Source organism: Quercus suber, unplaced genomic scaffold (genome assembly GCF_002906115.3).
Source record: "Quercus suber isolate HL8 unplaced genomic scaffold, Cork oak 2.0 scaffold_237, whole genome shotgun sequence".
Classification (NCBI taxonomy): Eukaryota; Viridiplantae; Streptophyta; class Magnoliopsida; order Fagales; family Fagaceae; genus Quercus; species Quercus suber.
Genome location: NW_027069694.1, coordinates 819,831 through 846,811, shown reverse-complemented (window position 1 = coordinate 846,811; position 26,981 = coordinate 819,831). Strand labels below are relative to the sequence as shown.

Below are 26,981 nucleotides of genomic sequence, written 5' to 3'. Positions count from 1 at the left end.
TTTACATTAAACTTCTAGTTCTAACATCCCTACAAATACTATTTACAAAGTTTTGGGATTGTTGAGTTACAAATTTTTGGACCCTAATTTCATTAGCCCACTCACTAAAAAATACCCACACAAGCCCATAAACTATTTTGAGCCCACATAAATATTTCTCACATATTACTCAAATATTCTCTATGTTATTGGGCTCTCACAAATATTCCCCATAAATTACATTGGGCCCTCTCACAAATGCCACCCATTATATCCTACATATTATCCAACTTGGGCTTTCCACAAAAATACTTATCATATTACTACCAAAATTGGGCCACGAAATTATACTATCTCCACAAAAAATCCCAAAATTATTTAACTTATGAGCAAAAACCAAAAAGCCCAACAAAACTCTCTTATAAAGCCCAATGCTACGCGGCACCTCTAAAGCCCATTACTACACGGCACCTCTTAAAAGCCCGTTGCTTCACGGCAATATTTTTACAAAATCTTACAAAGCCCAAATGATATTTTGGCACCTATTTTACAAAGCCTAAATGCTATTTTGGCAACTATTTTATAAAGCCCAATATTATTTTGGCACATATTTATAAAGCCCAAATATTATTTTTGGCAACTACTCATAAAGCCCAATAATACTTTGGCACCTATTTACAAAAGCCCAAATATTATTTTGACAAAAACAATTACATTATTCTCCAAAGCCCAAAATTATTTCTTGCCAAAAAACATATTTTCATACACTAAAGTCCCTAACTCATAGGAAATATAAATTATTCGTCTCTCAAAAATATTTCTTTTACAAAACTTATAGGAACTATGCTTATTTTTTCCATAATCAACTAACTATAGAAACCCATGTATATCACCTATGGCAAAACTACTCATTCTTGTAGGGATGACCAAGCTCAAAGAAGCTCAATTACAAAGCCCAGCTAAGCCAGCCCAGCTCACATACAAATCCCAGCAACTAAAGCTCACGTGAGCTGTCCAGTCAAGTTTCAGTACAACCTGACAGCTGGAGCCCATCACCATCAGTTCTAGCTTGACCAGTCAGATCAGAAAAGGACACGTGTCCAGTAGGGGTTAAACCCTTTCTTGCTAAGTTCATTTCCATCATTTCTCATGTGACATAAAGATGGGATGACATAATATAAAGTTGGGAAAGCTTCAGCTAGTTGTCTTCCCTTTTTTCTCCAACCCATTCGGTCATGGACTAAGGGCAGCCATAACCAGGCCATGAAAGCTTCTGGAACAACTGGAAATCAATTCATTTTCATGCCAAAAACATGAACTCTCTAGTTCATGGACCAAGCACACGAACCCCAAATGGGGAAGCTTAGGAAAATGTGATTTGGAAGGCACCATAGGGATTTCCAGCAGAGTTCCCAACAAAGGGCTCCAAGGTTGGGCTTAGGGTGATGCAACCTGCCCTAAGGAGCTCTAATTCTAGTAGCAGCTCTAATTCTAGTAGCATCAAAACCAAAATCATTAGCCTAATACATGCTTTAATCCCATCAGTTGAGACCAATCAACATTTAATACCAAGTCAGAATTCCAACTGTTATTACCCGAAACAACAAAGAATACTCTAAAGTTGAGCTTACTACTCTTGGCCAAATCCTAGGAACGATTCTTTAAGGATTTTCTGAAGATTGAGGATGATTTAACATAGATTATTTGCTAATTACCCCCTCAAACTCAACTATAAATAGAACTCTCCATTAACACTTCAACACAGACTAAGGGGGACACTAATAGAAAAGAGTTCTTCCTTAACTTTTCTATTTAGCCTTCTCTAAGCTCTGGCTAAGTTCTGAGTCACTGAGTTCTTGACTTCAAGCTTAGAAACTAAGTTCTCCAGCTCTTAGTTCATAAATACCCCTCATACCTCTACATATAAACACTCATCTATCTCCAGCAAAAAGCTCCAGCAACTTTACTAAACACTTTCACTACTCATACTACTCAAAATGACCCTCACTACTCACTACATATACTATACCCACAAGCATGCCCTGGCATCATAATGATCTTGCTGCGCTAGCCGGAATCTTTCTCTCTCCCTTCATCTCACACTAAGTTTTCTCATTACTTGCTATAATGGAACCAATGGTATTTGTTTATTCATTTACTATTGAAGGTTATGATGTGACTATTACTATAAAGTTTTTCCCTCATATTATTGTATTAGAAGACTCTTCTCTAGAGTCCATGGATGATGAGTTTGAAGATGTAGATACTTTTCTTAATTTGTGAATATCTAACAGCTAGAGGTTTATTCTGCTCTGTTTCATTTTACCTCTGGAATACTTTACCACTGGGATACTTTACTGCTGAAATGTTTTACTGCTAGGTTATTTCTTTATTACAATATGCTTTTTATTGTGTTGGCGTGTCTTCTGTAGGAAGTGTTTTTGGGCCACTTCATAACCCTTGTCAGTCCCATTCTAAGCCCAAGGTATAAAAAGAGGGCGAACTCTTCGAAAACTTCACCAATAGCCTTTGGGCCATGCTTCAAGTCCATCGTCGAGTTTCAGTTTAGGCTCCCAATCCTACATAAATCTCATTTGTCAGAAGGAAAACTTTTTCGCCCCCAACAAAAGATGAAAAAAGAAAAAACTTTTATAATTTAGAAATGAAAAATAAATTTTTGGTAAAGTTTAGAAACCAAAGTAGTGTTTTACCATTTTTTTTAAAATTTTTTAGAAAACTAATAAAGAAAATATAAATGGTACGGTCATTAACCAAATACCTCACAATTGTTGTTCCACTAATGGCCTATTTGGATGGAGGGAAGTGGAGGAGAGTAAAATAAAGTTAGCTAAAAATAAGTTAATTTTGTGTTAAATCTACTCTACTCTACTCTACTCCGCCTCCCTCTTCCTCAATCCAAATGGACCATAAAAGTAGCTTATGGCAAAGTTGAAATTAGCATATTTGAAAAACACAAACAACATTATTTTATCCATTTTACATTCACCGCTATCTTGTGTACTTGACCACGATGCAAAGTGTGTAATGTAGTACTCTTTATACCAATGAAGAAGATTGAAATGCATCCCAGTTCCATGTGAGCTATGAAATAATTCGTTTTTGACAAGTTATTATTGGTTTACACACCATGAACTATGCCAGGAAGCTACCTGTGTCTCAAGGTGGTGCACTACATTTGATGTAACAACAAAAAACTTATTGAGAAAAAGGCTTTCAAAACAACTACTTTTCATAGTGAGATGTAACCACAGCAAAGCAACGTTCTAAACCAAAGAAAAATGCGTAATGGTGGTATTCATTGTTTCTATATATATACGTACAATGTAGTATTATTATGAGGTCAAGGGTAGATTATAACAATTACACAAACATTTCTATTGTTTATTTTTGTCTCCTGAATTCATAACAAGTTTTAGTTCTATTGAACTAAGTATGATAAGCCCCCAATTAAATTCAAACATATGACAATTAGTGCTATCTTGTCTAATGACAATTAAATTCAACGAAGGTGTTTGAATTTAATTAAGAAACCTAAAATACAACACTTAAAGACTGTACCTAAATTTTACTTGTAGGGAAAGTTTTTTGTCATTTGAATATGTTTAAGAGTAGTCTTCAGGTCATATCTGAGCACTGCCTCGTTTCCTTTCCTGAATCCATCTCCATAATCTGATGATGTATCTGTCTCGATCTGGTGTTTGAAAAACTCACCAAGTTTCTTCTCAAACTCAGATCGCTTACCCTTTTTTGATGATGAGGAAGAAGAGGGTGATGAAGAAGATGATGATGAAGCAACATCACTTCCAGATGCTGAAAGGATCTCAGACTCCATCCACATATGAGCTAAGACCTGGCAGATACCCTCTTCAACCTCTGGACTAAGATTGGGGTAACCTGTCAAACATCCTATTTCTTTTTGTGCAGATCCCAAAAATTCAGCAGGTCTTGATTGAGTGTAGGGAACGTCCTTTCTGGAAGCAGCAGTTCTGCCCCTCACATGAACATGACAGAACTCCTCAGTGTTGCAGCTGTGAAAGAATGGAGGTCAGTAATGCAAAAAAATCATCCTCTCTCTCTTCTTGGAAGTGACAAAACATTAGGAAAGCAAAATGATAAAGTAAACATTCCCACCATCTGGAAAACGTGCTTCAGAAACACCTAAGAGTAATTCATTATTTATTCATGATGCAAAACCTTCCAATCCATGCAGACGAGGGACAGGAAATATCTATTACTTGATGATGGTCGGAAGCTTTGTCTAGAGTGTCTGGACTCAGCAGTTATGGATACTAATGAATGCCAGCCTCTTTATATTGAAATACAAAATTCTTCGAAGGTTTACATATGAAAGTGGAGCAGGAAATTCCAATGTTCTTGGTTGAGAGACAAGCACTAAATGTGGCATGGACGGAGAAAATGTAAATGCTATCATTTTCATACTTCAGCTGTGTATTTTCATTTCTTTTGGTTTACATTTAATGTAAATCTTTATTTTTATTTTTATTGTGGCAGGGTCACCATCACATGCCTGAGACCAGAGGACTTTGTATGTCAAAGGAACAGACGGTTACCACTGTAGGATTACTTTTAATTCCAGCCGTTTTTCTTGTAATATATCTGTATATTGGATCAGAAATCTATAACTAGTTCAACTATGTTACCAGATCTCTAGGAGGCCAAGGATGGTGGACAACCAAATTATAGACGTGGAAACTGAGCCTCGTAGGTTGATCCGTAGGTGTGAAGTAACAGCAATTCTTGTTTTGTATGGCCTTCCTAGGTACTTCTCTCGTTTGCACCTTAGATGCATTTGTTGTAAAATAAATATATGCCAAGATTTGTATTGACCCTAGACTTCTCTATGTACAGGTTGTTGACTGGGTCAATCCTGGCTCATGAGATGATGCATGCGTGGCTCAGGCTTAAAGGTTTGTCCTCTTACCATTCTCCTATTGACATTGTTTGTGTTTTAGATATGGTTAAGCCCAGAATTACCAATAGGATGTTTGACAGGTTACCCCANATTCAAGGGAACCATATTTGATACAGGCCACAAAGAATCATTTTACCTAGATCTTAGAAGTTATCTGTAAAAAGCTTCTTACAAGCACTGTCAGACAATTTAGGATATACTGAAAAATCGTCTACTAATTTCATATTTAAACACACTTGATAGAATATCAGGAGCAACATACATATTGCTATGAAAATTTCACACTATAAGCACTAAGGCACCATTCAGATTTCTCATATGTTTCTTATGAAATGGTTTAACTTCTGTATAATCCTGCTTTTCTTCTAGATAATTGAATGTGGGGCCTAACAATTTACACATATTTTTATCAACAAAGAATGTAAGATCTCTCAAACAGCCCCTTCAAAATTAGTTTCAGGAGACAATTTGATGAGATAATTATGAGAGTCATAATTAGGTTTACAGCAACCTGAAGTATTTGTTAACGAAACATCAATAAGCAAGCACATAATGTTTAATCATTAGAAAACAAAATTAAAAGAGGAAACAAAACATAGCTATCTTCTACAAATGTATACAAAATCAACTAGAGGAAATGACAAAACATGATATATACTTACAAAATCCTTGCAAACATCACATATTGGGAGATGCAGCTTCTTATGGCAGGATTTGTGATAACAGTGCTTGCCTGACTTAGAAAACTGTCACAGAAAGGAGATATTTCAGTCAATAATACTCAATGAACCACCAAAATGAAAGGAAACTCGGTCAAAGATTCAAGGAGTTTGTTATCCAACTCCAAACATAAGTTTCAATTAACTTAAGTAAGTCGTACCTCATGATCCTTAATGGGTAGATTGCAAGCATGACAACGAAAACATTCTGCATGCCAAATAGCATCCATGCAGCGCAAAATTTTCCCATAGCTAACCTCAGTGTTGCAGCCAGCACAGACCCTACAAGAAATTTTATCCAACAAACAGGTCAGGTTTAATTTGCTCTCTATAAAATGCAGCAAATTCAGATAAAATGAAGAAGTCATTAAGTATCAAGAAGCATTGTCATGTCCAGTTCCTACAGAAATGTATGCTTGAATTTTACAAGATATCTATTAGAATTATGATTAAGTGATTGAATTCATCATTTTCTAATAGCTTATGATTTTGGGACAGTCGGAAATTTATCATTGTATCAGAGCAAGAAATCCTAAGTTCAATCTCTATCTTTACTCTACCAATCGGTACTTCATCAATATCAATGCAGTCTTCTCTTTCCTAGATAGGTTGCTTACAAAAATAAAATATTTGTACATTTCACATGCTTATGTTTTTTAGTTACTCCAACAGTACACGTTCATTCTTTTAATATCTCTCTTTGTCCATTTAATCTAAAACCAAATCATGGACCCATTCGTGACTAACAAGCACCAGTGTAACTGTTAGCATCTCTAAGAAATTTGTATTGTTAGTCAATCTAGGGCTCCACAGCTCAACACAAGATCACCAAGTACCTAAAATAGTTTCTCTTGCAGCTTAGAAGTTCATGCCACCTTTAATTTATGTAATTTGGCAAGATAACCTGATGCGAAAAGTGTGAAGAAAATTATATGTTAATTTAGTCTTATTTAATTTTGGAAGTCAATTGTATTTTTATTGGTCAGTTGATTTTAATTTTAGGTCTTATTAGTTAATTACGTTATTAGCATTTTTATTTAATTTCCTAGAGTTGAGGCAATTTTTCCAATGGTTTGGTACTAGCTCCAGCAAACCCTAGGTGCTTCTACATCAAATTTTATTAGGGTATCAAAGTTCGTTGTTACCTCTTATTACAATTCAAAGAAGTACTTCAAATTTAATTAAAAGTTGCATTGCTTATCAAAATTTGCATATTCTTAATGTGACCATGCATGGTAACATGGGGAAGAATAAAGCACCCAAAAGCCAAAGAACAAACGCACCACATTGTTTCTCATTTTAGTTCCTTCATGCTCTGCTCAGTGACAAGTCATTAGAAATAAATTAGATATCTAGAAACCTCCAACAGTCATTACAGCCTCAAAGAGAAAAAAAAAAAATCCAACCTTTATCTATCCCGCTGTCTCTCTTTCCCATAAATTATGCCAAGTAAAAATTTATTAGTGCAAGGTTTTTGATCCTTTCCAGATGCTTATCAAACTAATTTGCACACTGTTAAACATTCAGAAAACTTGAAATTCGTATGTGTTTGTATTAAGCCGGTTAACACAAGGAGGAATCTCAACATGTTGATTATTGCTAAAATAAATGTTTAAACGTTGGCTAGGAAAGTACAAGCCGACAAACTTGATAATTGAATAAGTTTGTTGGCACACAAGATGAAGAACGTAAAGCAAGAAAAGTACCAAGAAAAATGTTTATTTGCCCCTAATTAGTTTTCTCAAGTCTGATTCAACAGGCAAGCTAGCCTCTAACCTATAGGAAAACAATCTCCACTCAAGTTGAAGAAATTAAATTTAACTTTTTAAAATTTGTATGATAGCCAGGATTAGAAAATTACTAATTAACATATTGATAGCCATACACAACAGATGACATCATGACAAATATACCTTTATCCAGCTACAAAGAAAAATGGATGAGGTTGAAAAAATATTTTCATTACCCGTATCGGGGAGGAGACTCCAAGAGACTTTCATGAAGAGCTTTGGCAAGTTGTTCATCTTCCTCTGAAGGGTAACTTTCTTGAAGAGCCTTAGCAAGTTGTTCATCTTCTGCCAAAGGATAACTTTCTTGAAGAGCCTTGGCAAGTTGTTCATCTTCCTCCAAATGATAACTTTCATGAAGAGCTTTGACAAGTTGTTCATCTTCCTCCAAAGGATAACTTTCTTGAAGAGCTTTGGCAAGTTGTTCATGTTCCTCCAAAGGATAACTTTCATGAAGAGCATTGACAAGTTGTTCATCTTCCTCCAAAGGATAACTTTCTATGACAAGTTGTTCGTCTTCCTCAAAAGGATAACTTTGTATGACATGTTGTTCGTCTTCCTCAAAAGGATATCTTTCTATGACAAGTTGTTCGTCTTCCTCCAAAGGATAACTATCTTGAAGAGCTTTGGCAAGCTGTTCATGAAGAGCTTTGGCAAGCTGTTCATCTTCCTCCAAAGGATAACTTTCTTGAAGAGCTTTGGCAAGCTGTTCATGTTCTACCAATTGAGCTTTAGAAACATGTTCATCTTCCTCTGATTGAGAGTCATCATCTAAGAAAAATAAGAAAATAATAGACAAGACTCCAGACCACCATTTATTTCCATACAAGTAATTTTTGCAGTGGAAAATAACACCTGAAATAGATTATCATCTAGTGGACCCTAACCAAATTTTGAGTTCTGTACCACAGTTTAAGCAGACCGTCAACATTCATTATGGCTTTCAAGAAGCCATATGTGCATTCATTTATTCCCATTGAATGACATCAGAAGCATTTGCACATTAGAAGAATCTGGACAGTATTATGTTAAGCAGTTAAATATGAAGCCTGACATAAGGAGTGGGGAGAAAGAGAGGGTGGCGAGTTCAATTTATTTTTAATTTTTTATAAAAAAAAAACACTCAATAAAAATTACTCCTAGATTTTATAATTAAAATTCTTACAATTACTATTATCAGATGAAAATTTATAGATATAACAAAACTTTACTTTCTAGTTTCTAGTCATTGATCAGCAAAGAACATTACAATTTAAGAAGAATGAACAGAACTCTCTGATATCAAATAAAGATCTTACACAAAGTCATATAGAAACAGTTCAAATGTACAAAGCAAAACCTACACTAAAATTATTATAATCTGTTTATTGTAAGGTAACTTAAATATTAGGTCATCAGTCTTATTAAATAGAATTGAGAACCTTCGCAGGTCACAACTGAATGATGTTCAAGGTCAAGGCACACACCATGCAAGTTACCAATCACGTTTTTCCCTTTTTGGACTTGTTCTGAAAGTGACATTGCCACAGCACACTCAAGATCTGCTTTCTCAATAACTGTCCATTCATCCTGCATCCAAGTTTGCCAATTAGCACAGGAGAATAATAGAAACAAACTAGCATATAGTATGAGAAAGAATGCTAAACTTCAGAATCTCCTCTTCATTAAAAGTTCTGTAATATGTAATTTTGTACTAAGAGTCAGCTACTGGTAGACAAAAGTACCTTAATCATATTTTAAATGGGTAGGACCTAGAAGAATAAAAAGCAGAAATTGTCAGTACCACTGAACTAGGAGCCCCAACCCAAATTCTTTCGTCTGCATAGTTCCCATGATATTGGCCTCTATGGCTAGAACTTTAAAATCCTTCATAATGCAGACTGCTATTCACTGATGGGTTGCCAATCTATTCCCTGCACCCAAGTTGTTCATTTGAATTAGAGTCCATACTTCAGTTCGTGAAAGAAAACCATAGGTACTTAAAACATCCCTAACAACATCAGATGACTCATGTTACTAAGTGCGGAGTTCATCAATAAATGAACAAGCAACTATGCAGGTGAAAATACATAATATGCAACAAAGTTGAAGATAATGGCAATCTTAAAGCAAGAAACAACACAGAGATTGGAAAACATATACCGAAACACCCTCCAGAATTAGTGTCTTTATATGGGACACACCCTCCAGAATTTTAGGCATTAGTTTTATCAGGCAATTGGGGAACTTAAGAAGGAGTTGAGATGAAATTTAAAGAAATTATAAAAATAATAAATAAATAAAAACGATGTAAGAGAGAAATATTATACAACTAGTCATTCTCAGAGAGTTCACTAGCATGTAATAAAAACCATAGCTAAAGTCTTCAAAATATCTAATAGATATCAAAGAGACTAATAAACCTAACTCTTTGCATGTATAAGCATGACGACTTTGTTGGGTTACACATATGAATGAAGTCCCACATTGAATAAAGATAAGAAGAATGAGTGATTAATATAACATAATTGAGCATATTCCCATTGGGCTTAGGCCTTTTGGGTAAAAGTGTGTTTCTATATATTATATTAATTACTCAAGGAAGCTCCCCAAGGTATTTATCTCCCCAACAAGTGGTATCAAAGCCCATGGTGGTGTGTGGCGAAGATGGTGAGGTGTTCGTGGTCCCTACCTAGCGGGGGCAGAGAAAGCTGGTGAGGTGTTCATGGTCCCTACCCAGCAGGGACAGAGAAAGTCTTAATGGCCCACACAAAAAGATCCTGGAATATTACTAATGATGCTAAATAATGGTGTGATGCGAGGTTCCCATGGATGTGCGTGCGAGGTTGACACGTGGTTCCCATGGATGGCGTACGAGAGACCTATGGATGACCACAGAAAGATCCTGGAATATTACTAATGGTGCTAAATAATAGTGTGATGCGAGGTTCCCATAGACATGGACGTGTGGAGTTCTCATGGATGTGCGGGCGGAGTTGACACGTGGTTCCCATGGATGGCGTACGAGAGACCCATGGATGACGCGATTGTTGGATTACACATGTGAATAAAGTCCCACATTGAATAAAAATAAGAAGAATGAGTGATTAATATAACATAGTTGAGCATATTCCCATTGGGTTTAGACCTTTTAGGTAAAAGTGTGTTTCTATATATTATATTAATTACTCAAAGAATCTCTCCAAAGTATTTATCTCTCCAACAGACTTAAGAATATATTAATCCAATATAAACAAATGACTTTATCCCTCATCAATCAAAAACTCAGAGCAAGTAATGAAAAAACACTCTGAATGACCCACCAGAGATAAATTTGCCCACATCATTTCAATTCCTCAAATTTTCAATAAGATGTGAAATCAATGACCTTAGCCAGATACTAGCAAAATCCATATCTATGAAAATACTCTCCACCAACCACATCCAATTCATGATTAAAAAAACAAAAAATCAAAACAAGAGGAATCTTGCAACTTGATATTTTCCGGCAATAATGATATAACAGGTAACAGTAAAATGAAGCCAGAGATAACACTTTCAGAATCGCACCTGAAAAAAGAGGCTTTAGAATCTGATGAAGCCCAGATCAGTTAAGATACCCAATACCCATGAATGCATAGTCACTAAAGAAGAATTAATGCACACCATAGGATATTCCCCCTCATGCCCTTATTTGCCATTAGCCCTGCAAAAAAAGCACTTGACCCTTTGCGAACAAAGTCATCACATAATCATTAAAAGAGGAAGGAAGACAAAACTGAAAAACTTTACTCATCCCAAAGGGAAAAAGATAAATAAATAAAAGATTAGTGTGACCTACAAAGTGTTTTGGAAACTACTTGGATCCTACACATATACAGGCCAAAAGGGTAATAGGGTAAAAAGAAAAAAGTTGGAAACTTTGAAGAGGTTTCTGGGAACTTGATCAAACCGTTCAATCTTACCTTCCCACAACCCCACCAAAAAGATGGAATCGTGTGGCCCCTTGTGGATTTTGTATTGAATTCTAAGTTCTAGCACTTTCTTCTTTTGCTTGTGGGTCCTCTCCTCTACTCATTTCCCAGTACCCACCCCACCTCACTAAACGTTAAAAACCCCCCATTGAAACTTTCTGGTTGACAAAAAAGGTGGCATAAAAGGGGAGAGAGGTTGTGAAACTGTGAGAGTTCATTTGGCCCGCCAGACCATTTGTTCACCTAGCAATGGCAGTGTGCCGCGTAGCTTAACCAAGAACACTGAACCACCACCTCTGCTTTTAAGTAGGTAATTGGAATAGAATTTTGATAATTGAAAAATTATGCTACAGTGATGATCCTGACTTTCGATATACTTCTCTCAAGGAAAATCTATGCACCCTTCAAAACTTTATGATAGCTCTTCACCTGGAAACCCTGGTTCTGCAACGGAAACCGTTGAAGGGATGGGAATTCTTAAGTATATGATACCATCTTGCACTGATTGAGAAAAATCAAATGTGCATTTTGTATTAGTGAATGCAGTCTTAGTGCGGTGTTTGTGCAATAAGAAGTTATACTACACATATAAGGCTCAATCAATAGTTTACAAGTAATATAAATTATCTTGGACAGCCATTAACAGAGTTTTAGAGCTATGATAAAGAACGATCATCTTGGTGTAGAGACAATAAGTTGAAATTATATTTTATCTATCAATTAAATTTTTTTTTTTAAATCATGCATTTAAATGTGTTACAAATCAAACTTTTTGTTACGGGTTTTCATTAGAAGTTTAAATAAAAGGGGAGGACATAAGGGTAGATAAGAAATCTCAGTTCCTGGACTGTCTATTTTCTATTAAAGGCTTGAAAAATGGAGAAAATGAGAGGTAAGAAAACTCACTTCATGGATTGGTTTTTGGGGTCATACTCGAACCATGGTTAAAAAATCGACTAGACCTTAGATTTAGTCAACTTTGAATAATTATCAATTAAAATGGAGATGATCCAAACCCATCAAACTATACCTAAAGACACAACCAACCTTATTTTATCCATTTCATGTTCACTGCTAGCTAATGTACTTCACCACGATGCAATCACTAAAATGGTCTGGAATTACTGACTACAAAAGCCGACCAAATAACCAATACCAAGGTGTAGAACAATCTTTAAACCCATGAAAGAAGATTGAAATCTGTCCCAATTCCATATGAGTACAGGAAGCATGAAAACTTCATTTTGAGGTGCTGCAAGCATGTTGTACCCCTGCTGTGTTATATTATAATATTTTAGAAATTATTATTGCGTCGTACTCGTACATGTGTTCGTGCTTCCTAAACGCCGAGTCACATTCACAGAGTCAAAATATCAAACACCTGGTGTGCAATGGCAAATAGACTATCAACCAACTACGCAGGTTGTCAGGGCCAAGTCGTTCGTGGTGTGGTGCTTGCCAGAATGCTACGGCTCTTTATGCAAAATTCCCGCCAAAATCAAGAGGAATAGGTCTTGTTTTCAAATAAAATGGGACTATTTAAGGCAGTTTAGCATCAAGTTTAAACACATGTTTTCAATTTTTAAAATATTACACGTATGTTTATATATTTTTTTACCTACACATATTTTTAAAAAAACTAAAATTTGTTGTTTAAACACATATACCAAACGGGCCCTAAGTATTTAACTACTTTTATTTTATTTTTTTTTTATAAAAAAAACTTTAATATTAATATGAAGAACCAAACTTATTTTATATCAAGTTTTTTTTTTCTTTTTTTCTTAATTAAATGCAATGATATCTATTTACATGACCTATGCAAAATAATTTTGTATTAAATTAATATTCTCTTATCTTTTAGTAATTACCAGTTGGTAAGAAGTTTAATAAAGATTTGTTTCTCTCTTTTTTTTCTAAATATGAAATTTGATCATAGGGCATTTGATTTGAACAATTAATTTATTGCATAAAATGGGTGTGATAAATCAAACTTTGTAAAAATAAAAAGTTCACATGGACTAGGTTGAGGAAATCATACTATATTTTTTGTTTTTTTTTTTTTTTATAATACCATGCTTGAAGCACCCAAAATATTAAAAACATAATAATCCATATTGCATCCACCACTACCTTATGTAGGGTTTTTTTTTTAAGAAAAAAAAAAATCAAAATGTTACAACAAGTGAGGGAATGGGATTCAATCCTTAGTCTTTCTCATAAAGGAAATCAAACAATATGTTGACCTTGATGATATCACTCACTTGGAAACAATTGATTGTGAAAGTTACAAATTCCTAGGTGCAGAACAATCCTTGATCCCATAATTGTCGGGCTGATTTGAATGTCAATTCCGTTATTAAACTTTCAATTTTGAATAATTAACTTCCGTATATTAGTTTTTGAAAAAAAAAAAAAAACCCGTTATGCATATTAGAGTGTGTTTGGCATCAACTTCAGCTTTTATGTACAATTTTTTAAAACTTCACTTTTTCCTGTCTTTTTTCATGTTTTTAAGATACAAATATGCTTTAGCACACTTTAAGTAAAAAGTTTTCAGCAAAAAACTAGACACCTAGGGTTTGTTTGGAAACTGTTTATTTTGCTAAAACTGAAAACTTTTTGCTGAAAGTACTGTAAATAAAAATAAAAGTTAGTTGAAATAGTACAGTGAGGCCTATGAATAGTACCAAAAAGTGCAATGGGGTCCATGAATAGTAACAAAAATAAGTTGAATAGTAAAATAATTTTAATTTTTTATTTCAATCCAAACGGAGGCTTAGTGTGCGTTTGGTAATTTTTTAACATTGTTTAGAAGGCAATAAAGTCCAGGCTAAATAAGAGCAATCACTAATAAACAAGTAAAGAGGTTTTTTTTTTTTTGAGAAAGAACAAGTAAAGAGGTTGATTCTCAAAAATAAAATAAAAAAAGTAAAGAGGCTGTTGTTGTGAAATAATAAAAATAGATAAAACAAAGTAAGAAGAAAACAAGAAATATATATTGATAAACTCTTGTATTCAAGTGATCATCCACAATCCTTTTGATATCTCTCAGATGTGTACAATAACAGTAAAGCGATCCCACATATATATAGAATCTTAGAATGCTTGTAGAGTTCATGAGATAAGGTTGCAATAATGAATACTATTATGGACATACATCTCCCCTATAGACTTTATCCATCCCAAATAACCCTTTCATTGCCCAAACTTTACACATTCCAATTAGACTTTATTTCTAACACTCCCTCTTGGATGACCATTTTCTAAGAATATGCCTCGTTAAAACCTTACCAAAGAAAAACCCTATGGGAAAAAAAAATTGGCTAAGGAAAAAGAGTACAATATTCTTGTATAACTTCTAGTGTCTTAGGATTGCCACATTAAAACCTTGCAAAAGAAAACCTAGTGGGAAAAAACCTTAGCAAAGAAAAAAGAGTACAATCAGCACATATCTAACTAACTGTGGTTTTGATCCATTTGGATAAAGTAATCTCAAATCAGTCATCCCACGAAGATAACGTAAAATATGTTTAATTCCATTCCAATGTCTTCGAGTTGGTGTAGAACTATACCTTGCTAGTAAGTTAACTGCAAATGCTATAGCTGGTCATGTGTAATTTGCAAGATACATCAAAGCACCAATTGCACTAAGATATGGTACTTCAGGACCAAGAGTTTTTTCATCATCTTCTTGTGGTTGAAACAGATCTTTCTTGACATCAAGTGACCGACCTACCATTGGAGTGCTCAAAGAATGAGCTTTATCCTTGTAAAATTGCTTCAGGACATTTTTAAATATTGCTTTAAAGTGCGTCTAATTCTCATCAAGGGCAATGTATTAAAAACCTCCATTGCAGAATCCAAGTTTCCCGAATTCCTGAGGTACTCAATCACTATCGTATATGTTCTAGAATTTGGAATTGCCCCTTCATCAATCATCCTATAGAAAACCTCCACAGCTTCAGTGTCCTTACACATTTGCACATAAAGGCCCATAACAATGTTGTAAGACTCAGTGCATATCTGCTTGCTTGAGAGCCTATACTCATCCCAGACACGAAGAACCAACTCAAGGTCTCCGATGGCAGCATACCATTGCATGAGGTTCATAAAGCTAACACGAATGCTGCCAAACCTACTAGCATTTATGGCATCAATGAGGGCTTTGCGTTGCACAGTTTGGCAAGGATTGTGGCCAGGGTGTGGAGGGTGTTCTGGGTATATGAGAAATGTGGAATTGTTTCAAGGGTTTCAACCAGGGACAGAGAAGAGTCTGCAGAAGATGCAAACCGGAGCGCTTGAGTGACAACAAAGGAGTCAAGAAGGCAATCATTTAGGATAGGCGCAAGAGAGGTGGGACTAGGAAGGTTGGAACGAAGGCCAAGTCGAATGGAATCAATGAGTTTGGCACGGTACAGGAAATGGGAGATTTTGTTGGGAAATGGGTCTCGTGCATAGGAGCAAGTTTGCTGGGTTGTTAGGCTGTTGAGCAGGGTTATCCCACTAAAGAGTTGCTTAAAATGTAATCTCATTACTGATTAGGTGAAGAGGATAACACTCAAAACTGTAGTCTATAGATGGTTCTAAGTATGCATTGTTGATTTGTGAAGTTGTTCTGACACTTAACACAGGTCTTAATGTCATGGTATCAGCCTTCCATTATAGACTTGACTCACAGTCACAGAGACAAAATATCAAACACCTAGCGTGCAATGGCAAATAGACCAATTATCAGGAGAAGGAAACACTCGTACCAACTACCAAGGTTCTTGTAAAGTCCAAATGATGGTGTGGTGCTAGACTGTTACGGCTCTTTACCCAAAATTGTCGCCAAAATCAAGACCAGGTCATGGTTTCAAAGTGAGATGGGTAGGGTGGGTCTCTGCACTATGCACCTTCCGGTTAAGCTCCCAGTTTCCTTTATAGTCGGGGCTGGTAGACTGGCAAGTATGGATTGGGTTAATCTATGTCTTATGCATGTTTTTTTTTTTTTAAGAGAGAGAGAGAGTTTTGATTATGACGTCCCTCTTTATGATAGCTCTTTTATTATCGATCAAGAACCAATCAATTTTTTGTGTAGGCAGGGATTGAACCCTAAATCTCTTATACAACCATCAGAGACTTTACCAATTAACTGACTAAACCACGATGTCTTAGGCATGTTTTAATTATCACTTTAGGAAACTTTTTTATGAAAACTTAAAAAAAAAAAAAAATTGTCAAAAAAGTTACTAATGATTTACTAAGCTGTCACTTTTTTATTTTTCCATAATTTTTTTTTTTAATGGCTTATTAATAAAGAGAAATGTCCAAAGGCATAGGTTATTAAAACGATTTAATATTTAATTACTTCATTTTATTTTATTTTAATATTATTATGAAGAGGCACACTTATATTGTTTCCAATTTTTTTTTTTTTTGTAATTTTTTTTTTTGTAAGTTGGCCGGCAACATAATTTGTTGCCTTTATTCTACAATTTTTTTAATAAAATATTATTTTGGCCCCTAAATTTTATTAAAAATTTGTTTTTTATTCCTAAACTTTTAAAAGTTCATTTTTTTATCTTAAAACTATTAAAAAGTTCATCATTTGTCCCTAAGCCATTAAAAATATTTTATTTATGTTCTTAAACTTTACTAAAAGTTTGTTTTTCTCTTTCTCAAAAAAAAAAAAAAAAGATTTGTTTTTCTTCCCTAAACTATTGAAAAAAAATTCTTTTTTCATCCATATTTTTGTCTCTAAACTATTAAAAATACTATTTACAAAGTTTTGGGATGAAAAAAGAAGGTGAAACTATACTATTGGTCCCTAGTTGTTTTCCCGCTTGGTGCTAACTCCAAGCAAGGCTTAGGTGCTGACATCTAGGTCATATCTCTTTATTTTATTATTGTTTCAATTTTGTTTTGGTTGTTCTGCATCATATTTGATATCAGAGCAAACACCGATCTGTTTGAAGCATCATCGCAAGTCAATCCAGAACGTAAAAAAAAAAAAAAACCACGCAAGACTCATCAACCACTAGCCGCCAAAACCCACAAATCAACACTCACCGCCGCAAGACCCATCAGCCACCAGCCGCCGAAACCCATTATCACCCTTAACCACCGCTAATGCAAGACCTGCGACTAGTAGCTACCGCTCCTCCATGTTTTATGCCGTCGCAGTCTCCCTTATCTTCACGCCACCGAAATCATCACCAACAACACCGTCGACAATGAACGCCGATAAGTCGTGCCGCCTCTTAGCTGATGAGTCCAACGCGCCTTCGTGACTATTACTGTTTCTTTCTCTTTTAGTTGTTTCCTCTGTTTCTAGTGTCATTAGTTTTGTGGTGTTTAATGTTTGAAGTGCTACATTGTACAGGCAAATTTTAGTTTTATACTTTTTTGTATTTCACATTAAAAAAGAAAAAAGAAAAAAAAAAATCAAAAGGAAGGAAAAGAAAGAAAGTACTGTAGCTATGGCAGCCCATTGCATGTATTGGGCCTTTAAATTGTTCATCAATAAGTCCACTTGTCCAAGTAAGATTCACTCACTTTAAGCCAACAACTATGCGAGAGAACAGTCTTAGAAGCCCATTCCAACGATTTGTCCAAAGAAAATCACAGCAACTATTTGTTGAAGCACTATTTTAGAGAATCATGGTATTATTAGAAGTACTTTATTTTGATGGTTAAGAAAATTATCCACGAGATTTTGTCAACTGGATGAATGGGATGAAGCAAAGCAAGCAAATTTTGCAGATAACAAAAAGGTTAGGTATGCAAAGTTAAAGTTAAAGTTAAGAGGTAAAGCACAAAGGTTTTGGGAGAATCTTGAATGTTTCCGCTTTATGAGGTATGAACCTACCATTAGTGAGTGGGAAGATATGAAAGAAAAGTTTTGTAATGAGTATTTGTCACCATACTATCGAGTTAAGTATTTACCCCAATCTCAGCGTGGTACTTTTCAAGTTGAAGCAAATACGATGAATCCTCATCCTCATCCAATTTCATGTCCTCAGCACACTTTTGAACAATCTACCAAGGAATTAAAGGAATTATCTATAAAGCTCATGAAAAATGTTCAAGACAGGATTGCTCAGATGAAGCAAAAGAAGACTCAAACCAATTCAATTGGGAAACCAAGGATACTAGATCACAATGAACTTATTGCTGCCCCAATAGAAGACAATATTGATGATGATATCTTGGTCGTAGAGAATCCTCCAGTAACACCAAAGCCTAATGTTGACACAAACGTACATGACTCAACAAGTGTTGCTTTAACATGCGTGCAAGGAAAAGAATCTATTGAAGAGTAACAAGGTGAAGAGATAGTGCCTAAAGAGAGTATTAAGTTAGAAGGTGCACATGATGTGAAAGTTGAAGTTGTTGAATGTGCTTCTGATCAATCCTCCACAGTCCTTGAAGATCTACATCTTAGTGAAGTCGAAAAAGTTAAAACTACAGTGCTTCTTATGGTTCATAAGATTCAAGAAGAGATTATATTGATTCCACACATTGATTTTGTTATTCCAAATGAGTTTGATGTGGTGAAATTCAAGATTTTTGTTTTCCCTATGCTCCCTAAGGTGATTCTAGACTTAAAGCAAGTGTTACTTATCAGCATCCTATTCCTTCAATGCTTTAGAACTCGAAGTCAAGTTTTCTCCAACCAGAGGAGAATGATTCGGGAAATGCAAGAAGATTATTATTTAGTATTATTTATGTTTGCAAGTCAATTATATTTTTATGTTTTAAGTCCTATTAGTTTATTAGATTATTAGTATTTTAATTTAGAAGCAAAGTTATTTTGTAATAAGGCAATTAGGGTTTCCTAGCCAATTAGAACTAAGGTTTAGCAATCCTTTATAAGTAACCTATTGTATCCCTTGAAGAGTTAGTTGATATTTTGATGAATGAAAACAATGGTCATTTGGTCTTTCCTTAGTCTGATGCTGACTTCAGGTATACCCTAAATGCTGACTCTTAATGGTTTTCCCGCTTGGTGCTAATTCCAAGCAAGGCCTAGGTGCTGACTCCTAGGTCATATTTTTTATTTTTCCATTATTTCAGTTTCGTTCTGGTTGTCCTGCATCGACTAAGTATGATAAGCCCCAATTAAATTCAAACATATGACAATTAGTGCTGTCTTGTCTAATGACAATTAAATTCAACAAAGGTGTTTGAATTTAATTAAGAAACTTAAAATACAACACCTAAGGATTGTGCCTAAATTTTACTCGTAGGGAAAATACTACATATCAATAAGGAAAGTTTTTTGTCAATCGAATATGTGTAAGAGTAGTCTGCAGGCCATACTTGAGCACTGCCTCGTTTCCTTTCCTAAATCCGTCTCCATAAGCTGATGTTTCATCTGTCTCAATCTGGTGTTTGAAAAACTCACCAAGTTTCTTCTCAAACTCAGATCGTTTACCCTTTTTTGATGACGAGGAAGAAGAGGGTGATGAAGAAGATGATGATGAAGTAACATCACTTCCAGATGCTGAAAGGATCTCAGACTCCATCCACATATGAGCTAAGACCTGGCAGATACCCTCTTCAACCTCTGGACTAAGATTGGGGTAACCTGTCAAACATCCTATTAGTAATTCTGGGCTTAACCAAATCTAAAACATAAATAATGTCAATAGGAGAATGGTAAGAGGACAAACCCTTAAGCCTGAGCCACGCATGCATCATCTCATGAGCCAGGATTGAGCCAGTCACCAACCTGTACATAGAGAAGTCTAGGGTCATATACAAAACTCTTAGCATATATTTATTTTACAACAAATGCATCTAAGGTGCAAACGAGAGAAGAAGTACCTAGGAAGGCCATACAAAACAAGAATTGCTGTTACTTCACACCTACGGATCAACCTACGAGGCTCAGTTATCATGTCTATAAATTGGTTGTCCGCCATCCGTGGCCCCCTAGAGATCTGGTAACATAGTTGAACTAGTTACAGATGTCAGATCCAATATACAGATATCATTACAAGAAAAACGGCTGGAATTAAAGACTGGGGAAGTAGTTCCTACAGTGGTAACCGTCTGTTCCTCTGACAAACAAAGTCCTCTGGTCTCACGCATGTGATGGTGACCCTGCCCCAATAAAAATAAAATAAAGATCAACATTAAATGTAAACCAAAAGAAATGAAAGTATGAAAATGTTAGCATTTACATTCTTTTCTCCATCCATGGCCACATTTAGTGCTTGTCTCTGAACCAAGAGCATTGGAATTTTCTGCTCCACTTTCATATGTAAACCTTCGTAGAAATTTTGTATTTCAATATAAAGAGGCTGGCATTCATTAGTATCCATAACTGCTGAGTCTAGACACTCTAGACAAAGCTTCCGACCATCATCAAGTAATAGATATTTCCTGTCCCTCGTCTGCATGGATTGGAAGGTTTTGCATCATGAATAAGAAAATGAATTACTCTTAGGTGTTTCCGAAGCACGTTTTCCAGATGGTGGTAATGTTTACTTGTATCATTTTGCTTTCCTTAATGTTTTGTCACTTCCAAAGAAGAGAGAGAGGGATGATTTTTTTGCATTACTGACCTCCATTCTTTCACAGCTGCAACACTGAGGAGTTCTGTCATGTTCATGTGAGGGACAGAACTGCTGCTTCCAGAAAGGACGTTCCCTACACTCAATAAGACCTGCTGAATTTTTTGGGATCTGCACAAAAAGGACAAAATTTAGTGAAAAATTTCAAGGGAACCATATTTGATACAGGCCACAAAGAATCATTTTACCTAGATCTTAGAAGTTATCTGTAAAAAGCTTCTTACAAGCACTGTCAGACAATTTAGGATATACTGGAAAATCGTCTACTAATTTCATATTTAAACACACTTGATAGAATATTAGGAACAACATACATATTGCTATGAAAATTTCACACTATAAGCACTAAGGCACCATTCAGATTTCTCATATGTTTTATTATGAAATGGTCTAACTTCTGTATAATCCTGCTTTTCTTCTAGATAATTGAATGTGGGGCCTAACAATTTACACAGATATTTTTATCAACAAAGAATCTAAGATCCGTCTCAAACAGCCCCTTCAAAATTAGTTTCAGGAGACAATGTGATGAGATAATTATGAGAGTCATAATTAGGCTTACAGCAACCTGAAGTATTTGTTAACAAAACATCAATATGCAACCACATAATGTTTAATCATTAGAAAACAAAATTAAAAGAGAAAACAAAACATAGCTGTCTTCTACAATTGTATACAAAATCAAATAGAGGAAATGACAAAACATGATATATACTTACAAAATTCTTGCAAACATCACATATTGGGGAATGCGGCTTCTTACGGCAGGATTTGTGATAACGGTGCTTGCCTGACTTAGAAAACTGTCACAGAAAGGAGATATTTCAGTCAATAATACTCAATGAACCACCAAAATGAAAGGAAACTCAGTCAAAGATTCAAGGATTTCATTATCCAATTCCAAACGTAAGTTTCAATTAAAAGAGAAAACAAAACATAGCTGTCTTCTACAATTGTATACAAAATCAAATAGAGGAAATGACAAAACATGATATATACTTACAAAATTCTTGCAAACATCACATATTGGGGAATGCGGCTTCTTACGGCAGGATTTGTGATAACGGTGCTTGCCTGACTTAGAAAACTGTCACAGAAAGGAGATATTTCAGTCAATAATACTCAATGAACCACCAAAATGAAAGGAAACTCAGTCAAAGATTCAAGGATTTCATTATCCAATTCCAAACGTAAGTTTCAATTAACTCAAATAAGTCGTACCTCACGATCCTTAATGGGTAGATTGCAAGCATGACAACGAAAACATTCTGCATGCCAAATAGCATCCATGCGGCGCAAAATTTTCCCAGGGCTAATCTCAGTGTTGCAGCCAGCACAGATTCTACAAGAAATTTTATCCAACAAACATGTCAGGTTTCATTTGCTCTATAAAATGCAGCAAATTCAGATAAAATGAAGAAGTCATTAAGTATCAAAGGCATTGTCATGTCCGGTTGCTACAGAAATGTATGCTTGAATTTTACAAGATATCTATCAGAATTATGATTAATTGAAATTCACCATTTTCTAACAGCTTATGATTTTGGGACAATCGAAAATTTATCATTGTATCAAAGCAATAAATCCTAAGTTCGATCCCTATCTTTACTCTACCAATCGGTACTTTATCAATATCAATGCAGTCTTCTCTTTCCTAGATAGGTTGCTTACAAAAATAAAATATTTGTACATTTCACATGCTTATGTTCTTTAGTTACTCCAACAGTACATGTTCATTCTTCTAATATCTCTCTTTGTCCATTTAATCCAAAACCAAATCATGGACCCATTCGTGACTAACAAGCACCAGCGTAACTGTTAGCATCTCTAAAAACTTTGTATTGTTGGTCAATCTAGGGCTCCACAGCTCAACACAAGATCACCAAGTATCAAATCTAAAATAGTTTCTCTTGCAGCTTACATGTTCGTGCCACCTTTAATTTATGTAATTTGGCAAGATAACCTGATGCGAAAAGTGTGAAGAAAATTATATGTTAATTTAGTCTTATTTAATTTTGGAAGTCAATTGTATTTTTAATGGTCAGTTGAATTTATTTTAAGTCTTATTAGTTAATTACGTTATTAGCATTTTTACTTAATTTCCTAGAGTTGAGGCAATTTTTCCAATGGTTTGGTACTAGCTCCAGCCAACCCTAGGTGCTTCTACATCAAATTTTATTTGGGTATCAAAGTTTGTTGTTACCTCTTATTACAATTCACAGAAGTACTTCAAATATAATTAAAAGTTGCATTGCTCATCAAAATTTGCATATTCTTAATGTGACCATGCATGGTAACAGGGGAAAGAATAAAGCACCGAAAATCCAAAGAACAAATGCATCACATTGTCTCTCATTTTAGTATTCCTTCATGCTCTGCTCAGTGACAAGTCATTAGAAATAAATTAGATATCTAGAAACCTCCAACATTAATTACAGACTCAAAGAGAGAGAAAAAAAATCCAACCTTTATCTATCCCGCTCTCTCTCTTTCCCATAAATTATGCCAAGTAAAAATTGATTAGTGCAAGATTTAGGGTTAGATTTGGCATTCTTTCCAGATGCTTATCAAACTAATTTGCACACTGTTAAACATTCAGAAAACTTGAAATTCATATGTGTTTGTATTAAGCAGCTTAACACAAGGAGGAATCATAACATGTTGATTATTGCTAAAATAAATGTTTAAACGTTGGCTAGGAAAGTACAAGCTGACAAACTTGATAATTGAATAAGTTTGTTGGCACACAAGATGAAGAAAGTAAAGCAAGAAAAGTACTAAGAAGAATGTTTATATGCCTCTAATTAGTTTTCTCAAGTCTGATTCAACAGGTAAGCTAGCCTCTAACCTATAGGAAAACAATCTCCACTCAAGTTGAAGCAATTAAATTTAACTTTTTAAAATTTGTATGATAGTCAGGATTAGAAAAGTACTAATTAGCATATTGATAGTCATACACAACAGATGACATCATGACAAATATACCTTTATCCAGCTGGAAAGAAGAATGGATAAGGTTGAAATATATTTTCATTACCCGTATTGGGGAGGGGACTCCAAGAGACTTTCGTGAACAGCTTTGGCAAATAGTTCATCTTCCTCCAACGGACAACTTTCCTGAAGAGCCTTGGCAAGTAGTTCATCTTCCTCCAAAGGACAACTTTCTTGAAGAGCCTTGGCAAGTTGTTCATCTTCCGCAAAAGGATAACTTTCTTGAAGAGCTTTGGCAAGTTGTTCGTCTTCCTCTGATTGAGAGTCATCATATAAGAAAATAATAGACAAGACTCCAGACCACCATTTATTTCCATACAAGTAACTTTTGCAGCGGAAAATAACACCTGAAATAAATATCATCTAGTGGACCCTAACCAAATTTTGAGTTCTGTACCACAGTTTAAGCAGACCATCAACATTCATTATGGCTTTCAAGGAACCACATGTGCATTCATTTATTCCCATTGAATGACTTCAGAAGCATTTGCACATTAGAAGAATCTGGACAGTATTATATGTTAAGCAGTTAAATATGAAGCCTGACATAAGGAGTGGGAAGAGAGAGGGTGGTGAGTTCAATTTATTTTTAATATTTTATAAAAATAAAATAAAATAAAATAAAATAAATAAAATAAAATAAAAACACTCAATAAAAATTATTCCTAGATTTTATAATTAAAATTATTACAATTACTATTATCAGATGAAAATTTATAGAGATAACGAAACTTTACTTTCTAGTTTCTAGTCATTGATCAGCAAAGAACATTACAATTTAAGTAGAATGAACAGAACTCTCTGATATCAAATAAAGATCTTAGACGAAGTCATATAGAAACAGTTCAAATGTACAAAGCAAAACCTACACTAAAATTATTATAATCTGTTTATTGTAAGGTAACTTTAATATTTGAGTCATCAGTCTTATTAAATAGAAGTGAGAACCTTCCCAGGTCACAACTGAATGATGTTCAAGGTCAAGGCACACACCATTCAACTTACCAATCACGTTTAACCCTTTTTGGTCTTGTTCTGAAAGTGACATTGCCACAGCACACTCAAGATCTTCTTTCTCAATAACTGTCCATTCATCCTGCATCCAAGTTTGCCAATTAGCACTGGAGAATAATAGAAACAAACTAGCATACAGTATGAGAAAGAATGCTAAACTTCAGAATCTCCTCTTCATTAAGAGTTCTGTAATATGTACATTTTGTACTAAGAGTCAGCTCCTGATAGACAAAAGGCCACCTTAATCATATTATAAATGAGTAGGACCAACAAGAATAAAAAGCAGAAATTGTCAGTACCACTGAACTACGAGCCCCATCCCAAATTCTTTCATCCGCATAGTTCCCATGATATTGGCCTCTATGGCTAGAACCTTTAAAATCCTTCATAATGCGGACTGCTATTCACTGATGGGTTGCCAAACTATTCCCTGCACCCAAGTTGTTCAGTTGAATTAGAGACCATATTTCGGTTCGTGAAAGAAAACTATAGGTACTTAAAACATCTCTAACAACATCAGATGACTCACATGTTACTATGTGCGGAGTTCATCAATAAATGAACGAGCAACTGTGCAGGTGAAAATACATAATATGCAACAAAGTTGAAGATAATGGCAATCTCAAAGCAAGAAACAACACAGAGATTGGAAAACATATACCGAACCACACCCTCCAGAATTAGTGTCTTTATATGGGACACACCCTCCAGAATTTTAGGCATTAGTTTTATCAAGCAATTGGGAACTTAAGAAAGAGTTGAGATGAAATTTAAAGAAATTATAAAAATAATAAATAAATAAAAACGATGTAAGAGAGAAATATTATACAACTAGTCATTCTCAGAGAGTTCACTAGCATGTAATAAAAACCATAGCTAAATTCCAAATATCTAATAGATATCAAAGAGACTAATAAACCTAACTCTTTGCATGTATAAGCATGACGACTTAAGAATATATTAATCCAATATAAACAAATGACTTTATCCCTCATCAATCAAAAACTCAGAGCAAGTAATGAAAAAACACTCTGAATGACCCACCAGAGACATAAATTTGCCCACATCATTTCTATTCCTCAAATTTTCAATAAGATGTGAAATCAATGACCTTAGCCAGATACTAGCAAAATCCGTATCTATGAAAATACCCTCCACCAACCACATCCAATTCATGATTAAAAAAACAAAAAATCAAAACAAGTGGAATCTTGCAACTTGATATTTTCAGGCAATAATGATATAACAGGTAACAGTAAAATGAAGCCAGAGATAACACTTTCAGAATCGCACCTGAAAAAAAGAGGCTTTAGAATCTGATGAATCCCAGATCAGTTAAGATACCCAATACCCATGAATGCATAGTCACCAAAGAAGAATTAATGGACACCATAGGATATTGCCTCTCATGTCCTTATTTGCCAATAGCCCTGCAAAAAAAGCACTTGACCCTTTGCTAACAAAGTCATCACATAATCATTAAAAGAGGAAGGAAGACAAAACAGAAAACTTTACTCATCCCAAAGGGAAAAAAATAAATAAATAAAAGAATAGTGTGGCCTACAAAGTGTTTTGGAAACTACTTGGATCCTACACAAATACAGGCTAAAAGGGTAATAGGAAAAAAAGCCAAAAGTTGGAAACTTCGAAGAGGTTTCTGGGAACTTGATCAAACCGTTCGATCTTACCTTCCTTAAAACCCCACCAAAAAGATGGAATCTTGTGGCCCCTTGTGGATTTTGTATTGAACTCTTAAGTTCTAACACTTTCTTCTTTTGCTTGTGGGTCCTCTCCTCTACTCATTTCCCAGTACCCACCCCACCTCACTAAACGTCAAAAACCCCCATTGAAATTTTCTGGTTGACAAAAAAGGTGGCATAAGGGGAGAGAGGTTGTGAAACTGTGAGAGTTCATTTGGCCCGCCAGACCATTTGTTCACCTAGCAATGGCAGTGTGCCGCGTAGCTTAACCAAGAACACTGAACCACCACCTCTGCTTTTAAGTAGGTAATTGGAATA

General features: G+C 35.0%; 2 protein-coding genes across 2 annotated transcripts; both read right to left on the bottom strand.

The window, feature by feature from the left end:
• Positions 1–3,261: 3,261 nt before the first annotated feature.
• LOC111998174 (protein DA1-related 1) lies at positions 3,262–11,253 on the bottom strand. Its single transcript, XM_065780495.1, has 8 exons — positions 10,989–11,253; positions 9,223–9,352; positions 8,861–9,008; positions 7,619–8,210; positions 5,814–5,934; positions 5,596–5,679; positions 5,371–5,444; positions 3,262–4,028 (listed from the first exon to the last, which is right to left on the bottom strand). The coding sequence occupies exons 3-8, from the start codon at positions 8,958–8,960 to the stop codon at positions 3,566–3,568; spliced, it is 1,434 nt and encodes a 477-aa protein (XP_065636567.1). The 5' UTR covers positions 8,961–9,008; positions 9,223–9,352; positions 10,989–11,253; the 3' UTR covers positions 3,262–3,565.
• An 8,245-nt stretch (positions 11,254–19,498) lies between these two features.
• LOC111998177 (protein DA1-related 1) lies at positions 19,499–26,576 on the bottom strand. Its single transcript, XM_065780494.1, has 13 exons — positions 26,257–26,576; positions 25,263–25,393; positions 24,955–25,045; positions 23,996–24,203; positions 22,180–22,300; positions 21,920–22,045; positions 21,678–21,761; positions 20,950–21,069; positions 20,566–20,778; positions 20,423–20,485; positions 20,207–20,322; positions 20,053–20,111; positions 19,499–19,967 (listed from the first exon to the last, which is right to left on the bottom strand). The coding sequence occupies exons 2-13, from the start codon at positions 25,350–25,352 to the stop codon at positions 19,642–19,644; spliced, it is 1,617 nt and encodes a 538-aa protein (XP_065636566.1). The 5' UTR covers positions 25,353–25,393; positions 26,257–26,576; the 3' UTR covers positions 19,499–19,641.
• Between the last annotated feature and the right edge of the window lie 405 nt (positions 26,577–26,981).

Coding starts and splice junctions, on each gene's coding strand:
- LOC111998174 (XM_065780495.1), bottom strand. CDS start 8,960: ATGTCACTTTCAGAACAAGTCCAAAAAGGGAAAAACGTGATTGGTAAC. Junction 5,445..5,595: donor GTGATGTTTGCAAGGATTTT/GTAAGTATATAT, acceptor CAAATACTTCAG/GTTGCTGTAAACCTAATTAT. Junction 4,029..5,370: donor AAACTAATTTTGAAGGGGCT/GTTTGAGAGATC, acceptor ATTCTTTCACAG/CTGCAACACTGAGGAGTTCT.
- LOC111998177 (XM_065780494.1), bottom strand. CDS start 25,352: ATGAAGGATTTTAAAGGTTCTAGCCATAGAGGCCAATATCATGGGAAC. Junction 20,323..20,422: donor AGGAACAGACGGTTACCACT/GTAGGAACTACT, acceptor CTATGTTACCAG/ATCTCTAGGGGGCCACGGAT. Junction 19,968..20,052: donor TGCGTGGCTCAGGCTTAAGG/GTTTGTCCTCTT, acceptor GATGTTTGACAG/GTTACCCCAATCTTAGTCCA.